This window comes from Beta vulgaris, chromosome 9, assembly GCF_026745355.1.
Source record: "Beta vulgaris subsp. vulgaris cultivar EL10 chromosome 9, EL10.2, whole genome shotgun sequence".
Taxonomy (NCBI): domain Eukaryota; kingdom Viridiplantae; phylum Streptophyta; class Magnoliopsida; order Caryophyllales; family Amaranthaceae; genus Beta; species Beta vulgaris.
This window is the reverse complement of record NC_079210.1, coordinates 46,400,336-46,410,365: the sequence shown is the minus strand read 5'-3', so window position 1 is coordinate 46,410,365 and position 10,030 is coordinate 46,400,336. Positions and strand designations below refer to the sequence as shown.

General features: G+C 32.9%; 2 protein-coding genes across 4 annotated transcripts; both read left to right on the top strand.

Annotated features, from left to right (window-relative positions):
• The first annotated feature begins 3,794 nt into the window (after nt 1-3,794).
• LOC104904238 (uncharacterized) lies at nt 3,795-4,430 on the top strand. Its single transcript, XM_010692437.1, has one exon. The coding sequence runs from the start codon at nt 3,795-3,797 to the stop codon at nt 4,428-4,430; it is 636 nt and encodes a 211-aa protein (XP_010690739.1).
• Nucleotides 4,431-5,851: 1,421 nt separating this feature from the next.
• On the top strand, nt 5,852-9,615 carry LOC104904099 (protein FAR1-RELATED SEQUENCE 9). 3 transcript variants are annotated; one of them, XM_010692288.2, is made up of 3 exons: nt 5,852-6,397; nt 7,055-8,508; nt 9,122-9,615. In XM_010692288.2, exons 2-3 carry the CDS (start codon nt 7,063-7,065, stop codon nt 9,287-9,289), a joined length of 1,614 nt encoding a protein of 537 aa, XP_010690590.1. In that variant the 5' UTR covers nt 5,852-6,397; nt 7,055-7,062; the 3' UTR covers nt 9,290-9,615. The 3 variants fall into 3 exon arrangements, with proteins under 3 accessions (XP_010690590.1, XP_010690588.1, XP_057247867.1); XM_010692286.2 differs by having other exon boundaries at nt 5,853-6,397; nt 6,866-8,508; XM_057391884.1 differs by having other exon boundaries at nt 5,863-6,397; nt 7,168-8,508.
• Nucleotides 9,616-10,030: the final 415 nt, after the last annotated feature.

The window sequence follows — 10,030 nt, the reverse complement described above, 5'->3', positions numbered from 1 at the left end:
TTAAAAAAAATAGAGTTCTACATAAATTTAAATACATATAGGGAGTCTTGGATAAGCGGAAATTAGAGTTTCAATTTGAATAAACAACCTAAATTATTATATTATGTAAATCGTGTATAACTTTGCTACCTAATTCAGAATATTATTATTTTTGTACCATTGGGTAGTGCTCGAAATATGATTCGAAATAAGATTCATTTACAATATAGTTCTACAAATTATGAAATAGAGACTGTCACTTAGGATTGTCATGTCACTAGTTTTTATTTTAACTATTTGAAAAAAAAAATTCTACATATATTTAAATACATAAAAGAGTTTTGGATAGGGGGGTATTATAATTTTTCTTTAAATAAACAACGTAAGTTATTATATTATGTAAATTGAATTTAACTTTTGCTACCTAATTCAGAACATTATAATTTTTTTACAATTGGAAAGTGCTTGAAATATGCTTCAAAATAAGATCCATTTACAATATATTTTTACAGCTCATGAATATATATTAAATTAGATGAATTGTTAGACATTATTTAGTCTTTCTTTTAGATAAATATAATAATAGCTATACGTATTAAGTATAGTATATTATATGTGATTATGACATTTGATTATAGGTCCAATTTACAATATTAAATATATTATCTTACAAAACCTCAACCTTACTCAAATAAACCAAAACAATATAGTATTGCAACAAAATTTATGAAGGAAACTTTGTTGTTATATACAACAAAAACTAAAATCTATGAGTTTGTCTTGTAAGAGACCGCCTACTTTTAAATTAAAATTATGCAATGGTTAGGGCCGTAGTTGAAGATTTTGGGGCCCCGGTTCTAACATGAAAGTTGGGCCCCTAAATTTATAGAAAATAAAGATGGAAGGTTAGAGTTCTAAAGATAGGAAGTTGAAAATCTAAAGATAAATTATTGACAAATTTTATTAAGGGTGGGAAACAAGGGTGATTTCTTCAAATATGAAGTAAAATTTTCAAAATAATATATTATGGGCCTTTATAATTTTGGGGGTCCTGTGCTGTTGGGCTCCTTGCACACTCTCATCTACCCCTCTGGCTAATGGTAAGTCCAATATTAAAAAGAGAATTAGTCCAATAGTGACTAGGTTAATTTCTTTTCGTGACTAGTATAATCCATTTAGTGACTAGGTCTACTTTTATATTAAAAGTAAACCGTCTCTTTTAATAATTTTTAAAAATCAATAGCGATAAAGTTACATATATATTAGAGTTTTGGATTAGGTAAAAAAAAATAGAGTTTGATTTAAATAAAACAACCTTAGAATATTATAAAGAGCTCACCTACATATATATTAGAGTTTGATTGAATTATGTAAAAATTAGCGTTTGATTTAAATAAAACATACAACCTTAGAATATTATAAAGAGCTCACCTTATAAGCAAGCCATGTCATTCTTTTTAATTTTTTTTTGAAGAAACATATATATAAATATGTGTTATGGATAAGTGAAGATTAAAGTTTGATTTTAAATAAACAACCTAAATTATTGTCCTATGTAAATTGAATATAACTTTTGCCCCATAGTTCGCAATAGTATATTTTTTTTTCCATCGAAGAGTGATCGAAATATGTTTCGAAATATACAACACAAAATCAACAACAATATTAACAAAAAAAAGTTGCAAAAAAAGTAAAATAAACAACAACCCGTGCAACGCATGGGCTTTAAAGCTAGTACTTCCTCCGTTTCACAATAAGTGAAACATAGAGAAAATGGGGAGTTACCAAGGAATTTAGAGACATAAAGTTAGGACCATAATAAAGTAGAGTGAAGAAGTATTGAAGTTGTGGTCTCCTCTTACTTTTCAATGGTATATTTGTAATAAAAGTGAACTTTTTTTACCATTTGGAGCTTGGTTTCACTTATTGTGATTAGTCCAAATAAGAAAAGTGTTTCACTTTTGTGAAACGGAGGAAGTATATAATATCTATACAAATATGCTAAAAGGTGTGTGAAAGAAAGTCTATATGACACATGGCACTTTCCTCAAATTTCTAACGCAAATGTTTTATGTCTATGTATACTCCTCACTTTTTTTAAAAAAAAAAAAAATATAGGTACAAGATATCGAACACATGACCTTTTAAATGATAATTAAAGAGCTTAACTATAAATACACTATGACTTTGTTGTCTAATGTTTCAAATAAAATATGATAAAGACATGTAATAAGTATATACATCTATAACATACTTATTTCGTAACTTACAAGAGAATATTAATGTCATATTCTCTTACCATATTTCCTTTTGAGGTATTATTTTAAAACTCAAACAATTTAATTTTTTTTTTACTTATCACGTCATGACGTAAATTTTTTAATTAATTTTTCAATTGACAAAAATACGAAAAGTAGCAAAATAAATTATAAATTTTTTTTTAAAAAAATTATTTATTTATTGTAACTTACTCGACCCATGGTCCTGGAAAAAAAACTACGGAGTAGTTAATAGTAAAAACAACCTTAGCCGCGGCCGCCTCTCTAGTCTCTGCCATCTTTCCGTAGACTCTAGAATCTACGTAGATGCATCCATGTTAAATTGCTAATACTGTAATACGTGTTTCTTTAATTTAATATTATTATGTATTGACAACAATCCTAGCTTTTTTTTTTAATAGTAAAATTAATTCATTAATAAAAAGTCATACGACATTTACATAAGCAATCGAATTAAACAAATACATAAGTTGAATCAAACAAAAATTTCCTTCATAAAAACTACGATCGTCAAACAAATCTTGCAATGTGGAACATCTCCCGCTTATATCGCTGGAAAATACAGCCTTGTTGGAGAGACAATCTAACGATCCCTTGTAGTCGTGAGGATGATTTCCGTCGAATTCATCTGACCGTATTCGAAAAATTGATAACCTTTGTGATCCCGCATAATTCTTCACCAACAAAATAATTTCACGGCAATCCATTAGATCTAGTATCCCGGATTGTAACCTGTAGAAATTCCCTCTCTAAAAGAGGAGAAAAACCCTGTCTTTCGAAGGAGGTCGAAAAACCTTGTCTTTCGAAAGAGATCGAAAAACCTTTTCTTACGAAGGAGATCGAAAACCCTGTCTTTCGAGGGAGAAATTGTTATTGGAAACCTAAAAACAAATAAAAAAAGCAAAGGTGGGGGCTTTCCAACGGTAAAAACCGATGGAAGCTCTTTAAAAATCAACAATGGTGGCTAGGGTTTTTGAAAGTAGAGAGGAGAGAGGGGAGAGAGAGAAAAAAAAAAAAGGGAACACATGGGGGACACCAAAAAATAGAAAAAGGAAAAAAAGAAAAAAATAATTAGAGAATAACTAACTGTTTAATTTGAATGAAAAAAGGGGGGAAAGTAGGACATTAAAATTGAGCATCAGTTTTTTAGAAAATAAAATATAAAGACAGTTTTTCTATCCAATTAATTTTATTTTTGACTTCATTCGTTATCACACGTTATCGCACGCATTGCGTACATGTAAGACTAGTATTATATATCCTATCTCCCCCACCAAAAAAAAAAAAAAAGATTTATCCTATCTCGAATAGGTTTTTTTTTTTTTTTTTTTTCATTAAGACTTACCTTTGAATAGGTTTCGAGTTCCTAATCCAATATTAAATAGGATTATCCTAACTTTAAACTATATATATATATAAATAGTAGAACACATATGAATTAACCATATTCAATACCATCTTCCATAACTTCATAGCACAGGTAATTAAGTAACTCGGTCCCTTAAAAGTTAACCCTACTAGTTTTTAGTTGATACCATGAGCACTGCAAGCATATATAATAGTATTCCATCATTGAGTTCAATGTCAAGATCCGGTGTTGTTGTATCATCTTACGCACTGGAGCCATACCAGGACCTGAACCAACCCGATGAGTTCTTTACCGTTTACTTACTTTATCGCAATAGCTACGTCTTCCCCAATGAAGATATTAAAAGTGCGCGTTTCAAGTTAGAGATAACAACTCCATTTGATCATTCACAAATACAAGTAGCAGTAATTGAGGAGTTGTTAAAACTTGATGTGGTAGGTAATGCTTATTTATGTATTGATGTGGTGGTTCAAAGTTGTGAGAAACTTCTAAATGCACTTTCAAAGGCAATGATTGTCGACCTTAGAGTAGGACCAGAGCATGAGTACCATGATATGGCGAGTTATGAAGGGAATAAAGAAGCACTTATGACATATCTAAGGATCAAGAAGATAATTAGGTCGAGTAATGAGGTTGATATTGTTGATTGTCTTTGTTCAATTTGCTTGGAGGAGTTTGAGTCGGAACAAGAACTTGCGAATCTTCATTGTTCTCATATATTTCATGGGAACTGTTTGGTTTCTTGGACTGTCAAGGGAAAAAATAGTTGTCCATTATGTCGACGTAAATTCATGTATGTCTAGTCAATAGTCATTGAAGTTTATTTTAGTTGTTGATTTTTATATTTAGGACTTCTACGGGAGTAATATATAGGTTGTGTTGATAGTATTATAGGATAGGTTAGTTGATAAACATTGTTTACTATGGAAAATCTTGCATACGCTTGTATTTATAAACGAAGGAAATAATAATTGTTATTTTTATATGATATATTGGAACTCAACTTCTCTTATGAATTAGTATCACCATGATTGTAGAATCTTGGTTTTATGGATGTATTTTTTTTTTTGTGAGTGTATGAATTTTGGCAGAAATATTGCTTTTATATCATAACATAGTACAAGTTACACTTCAACAAATGAGATATATATGATGACACAAGTAGTAGAATAAATATTTGTATGGATTACCCATGCGTCTATGCAACAAGATAAGGCATAAATAGAGTATTTAAGTATATGATCCTAACCTCCAACCATATACAGTCTATAACTAGCCAAGCTAGGCACAAACTGTGTCATGATCTTGGCCTAGCAAGCTAAGGTTCATGCCTCATTGGGCTAATAAGCCTGAAATAAGCCCAAACAAAAAGTCGTGTCGAGTCGTACATGGCCCGAATTTCCAAAGAGGTGATCGACCATGCACTACCACATATGTCGTGTGAGTGGTCCCTTCTAAAGATATGCACTTTTTTCGATTGATTGTAAGTGAGCCAATAGGCTTGTGCCCGACCTGGCCAAACTCGTTCAAAGCTAGCTCGGGACATGCCCAACTCAAACTAAGAAAACATTGAAAAAATAAAAATAAAGAAAATTAACCATAAAACAATATTTATATGAAGTAGCTTATTGTAATTAAAACACAAACTTGTAAGGAAATCTGCCAAAGAAAAATCGTGGAAGTAGGTTTTCTAGGGTTATCGTTAGGAAATCGGTAAGTAATAGTGCATGCTCTGTAATTGGATTCAATCAACGGAAATGCCACCAATTCTGATGAACTCTCCATTTTTTCTCTGTATTTCTTACTTTCTCTAAAGTACTCAATTACGAGTATAATAATGTTGTCGTTTAATTGATATTCCTCATTACTCATGAGGTTGATATGGTAAAAAAGGATCATCATATCACTAACCAAAATTCAATCTATATATATATATATATATATATTCTGAAAATTATGCCGTGGCACAAATACAAAAACAAAACTAGATCAAAGGTAACTACTCCACTCCTAATCCTGCAAAATTTAATCCACCCTATTCATTCACTACGACACTTCAAGAAGCTACTAAAACATAAATTCCAACCCCGGTGACAGATAGTATGATAAGAGGCAAGGTAATGCTGTAGCTCACAAATTAGCACAAATTCATAAGTCCGTGGAGTTTATGAAAAGTGTAGCTAGAAGAAACCCCTTATGAGATTTTTCGTGTTGTAACTGCAGACAAGCTTTCTGAGTAATAATATCACTAATTTTTTCATGTCCAAAAAAAAAAAAATTATGATTGAGCCAACAGTCTTCTGTCAAGCCTGACCAAATTCATATCATGCTAGCTCGAGACATGTCCAACTCTAAATTACGACTCACTAAAAATATAAAAAATAATATACAAAACGATAGAGAACAAGTATAATATGGACTTTGGACTAAAGTACAATGGCCAATGGGCTATAGATTGATCCAAAAATTAGCCACATTGTTCTGAGTTTCTTATCAAAAAAAATAAAAGAAACCAACAATTAAAACAAAACCCCCAAAATTTTCTCTCTCTTCAACGTCTCGTTGTTCCCTGTGCGACTACCGGAATCCGGCGACCGGCGTAATTTTCCGGCGAAATCGTGCATTTCAACATTTGGCAGACCTTTTAAAACAAAACCCCTAAACTTTCTCTCTCTTCAACATTTGGCAGCCTGAATTATTCTCAGTAGTTTCTGTGGACTACTCGATTGATTGAAGTTTTAGGGTTCTTTGCTTTTTATCTTAATATCAGGTAAGTGAGTTGAAGATCGAATTTTTTTTAATCATTTTCTCATTGATTAATTCTTATGGTTTCATATTGTTGGTTTTTTTTTTTTTTTGGTATTATCTCTGAGAATTCTTATTACTTCATTTAGCAATCAGACATAGCAGATTTTGTGGCAATATGAAAATACTACTGATTTTTGTTTGATAAATTGTAAATTTTTATTTGTGGTTGTCTATCTAATTTCGAATTATCTGCAAAAATGCAAAAAGGTTTAGATTGTTCCACGTAGAATTTAGGTGGAATGTGAAATTTAAGTGATTTTTGGATTAGAATTTTGCCTGAGAATTATGAAAAATATGGAATTATTAATGGTTTTTGTTGGAAATTTGTAACCTTTATCTGGGTAAGTGTTTTTTGATTTAATTTTGAGTGCCGTCATAAAAAGTTTGATCATCCTTTGTGAAATTCTGAATTAATGTGAAAATAATTCAGTGAAATTTGACTCTGATTGCCGGAGAATTTTGATGGTATTAGAGTATAGAAAGGGCTGAAATTGAAGTGTTTGATGCATTGAATTGGGTAATTACTGCAAAGAACTACTTGATTTTACCCGGAAAGTAAAGAAAGAAAAAATATGTAAAGGAAGTAAGGTTGTTGGTTCACCTGTGTGAACTATTGCAGTGAAATTGATGAACACGTTCAGGCAAAGGTCCCTGGGCGGTGGGGGTCAGCATGTATTGGATTACCTGAAGCGAATGCACTCTGAGAATCCTAATTTTTATTATGCAATTCAGGGTGAACATGATCCTTCAACTGCCAATGTTTTCTGGATTGATGCTGCTTCACGGATTAACTATACCTACTTTGGTGATACGGTTGTTTTTGATACCTCATATGGTAGCAATGGCTATAAAGTACCTTTTGCAACATTTACGGGACTAAATCATCATGGGCAGCCAATACATTTTGGCTGTGCATTGCTGCTTAGTGAATCAGAGTCTACCTACAATTGGCTGTTCCAAACATGGCTTCACGCAATGTCAGGGAAAATCCCAGTCTCGATCACAACGGAGCCTGATAGATTTGTGCAGATGGCGGTGTCTCAAGTTTTTCCCAATACCCGGCTTCGTTTTTGCAAATGTAGCATGTTTAGAGAGACGCAAACTCATTTGGGTCATGTTTACCAATCACATCCTACTTTTGAAGCAGATTTCAGGAAGTGTGTTAACGAGAGTGAGACAATGAAGGAATTTGAAACTAGGTGGGGGATGCTTTTGGGACAGTATTATTTGATGGATGATGAATGGCTGCAGTCAGTTTATGATGCTCGGCGTCAGTGGGTCCCTGTTTACATCCGAGAGACTTTCTTTGGTGAGCTCTTTGGTGAAGGGAATGAGGCTCGATACTTCGATGGGTTTATAACTGCTGATACTACCTTAGAATTGCTGATTAAACAGTATGAAAAAGCTGTTGCAAGTTGGCATGAGAAGGAACTACTGGCTGATGATGATACGAATAACACATTACCCATGTTGAAGACTCCTTCTCCAATGGAGAAACAAGCTGCAAATGTTTACACCAGAAAAGTATTCATGAAGTTTCAAGAGGAGCTTGTTGAGACCCTGGCTAATCCTGCAACAAAATTCGAGGATTCAGGAGGAGTCACTACTTTTCGTGTTGCCAAGTTTGGGGAAGACCATAAAGCTCATATTGTTAGTTTCAACTCCTTAGAAACAAAAGCTAGTTGTAGCTGCCAAATGTTTGAATTTTCAGGTATCATTTGTAGGCACATACTAGCAGTTTTTAGGACAAAGAATGTTCTTACTCTTCCTTCAGAGTACTTGCTGAAAAGATGGACAAGGAATGCTAAAAGTGGAGCTGCATTGGATGAACATTCTGTGGAGGAGTCGACTAACTCACGAGAATCTCTGACTATTAGATATAACAATCTAAGGCAGGAAGCCATTAGATTTGTGGAAGAAGGTGCAAAATCTATTCATGTATACAATGTAGCTATGAACGCTCTGCAGGAAGCTGCAAAGAAAGTTGCTGCCACAAGTAACCTAGGTCTTGGAGTCTCACAGGGTGGCTATCTGACAAATGGTGACAATCAAGTGACGTCGGGTCATCTAGCAGTAAGTTTGGCCTTTTTTTTGGAAACATTATTTTCCTTGCAAAATCATTAAATTACATTTCTCTGTGAATGCTGATAAGTGCTAGTTCTTGGGGTTGGTACGTTCTTTTCCTTGTTTATGGCTGCCGACTTTGACATACTACGCAAATCTTGGGTTTTAGTTCTTTTAAACAGCACCGGTGGAAGCATCAATGTAGGTTATCCTGGTTTTTGCATTTATGGCAAATTATGGAGCATCTTAAACTCAATTTCTTCTTTCTGATCAATTCACCAATCCCCAATGATTGGCCATGAACCGTATGATTACACACACTTTATATGTAAATTCATCACTGGCTTACTCTTTCTATGATTTTTTGAATGGTTATCTGACAATTAAGGTATATTGGAAATGATGCTTCCTTTTGCTAGTGCAATTAAGTGTAAATTGATGCAAGAATATGATTTTTGTTTAAAAATTTTGAGGGATTTGTCAACCACAGTAGCTATGAATAATCTTGCATCATTATTAATGCTTAGTGTAACCACATAGGAGTATTCTCTTACCCATAACTCTAAGGACTATTTTTAGCATTATCCTTTTATTCATCAACTTTTTTTTTCTTGTGCTATAGGAGGAGAAGGTGAAGAAGATCAAAGAACTGACAGCTGAATTGGAAAATACAAGCAAGCGTTGTGAGGTTTATCGTGCAAACTTGCACGCAGTGCTGAAAGATATGGAGGATCAAAAGCTGAAGCTTTCTGTTAAAGTGCAGAATGCAAGACTTAGTTTGAGAGAGTAAGCTGCCAAAAATATTTACCAAGAATTCTTAGATTGAGATGCTGTAGATATTAGTAATAGAACTAGTCTGATTTTTCGAGAGTTTCCTTGTGGATATTGTGGTGCATTGAGATCATGAACCATGAATGAATACATCATACAGAGCTAACCTGAAGAAGGTTACTGCTCGTAGTATCAGAAGGTTCACTTGATTCACAACCAAAATGAGTATTGTATGATTTACCGTCTAGAATTAGTAGTCATCTAATTTTCTCATCTACAGACTACAATGTTGTTCCACAATGTCTTAACGTTTCCTGAAATAATAATATATGACCTTTTTTTTTTTTTCTGATGGATAAATGATAAACAATTATAAAATCGTGTTATTATTGACTAAATATGGGAGAAGAGTGTACTCAACTCATGGTTACAAAGTGCAAGTAGCCTAACTTCATGCTTATATAAAAATATTAGTGGTAAAAGGTTTTAAGATAATGAAAAGGTAAATATTGCACTTTATTTGAAACATTAGACAACAAAGTCATAGTGTATTGATGGTTAAGCTCGTAATTTTCATTTCAAAGGTGACATGTTCGATACCTTGTATTTTTACATTTTTTTAACATGAGGAGTACACATAAACATAAATCATTTGCGTTAGAAATTTGAGGAGAGTGCCACGCGGCACATAAACTTACTTTCGCACGCCTTTTAATATATTTGTATAGATAGATTAATAAATGAGTAACTTGGCCTAATT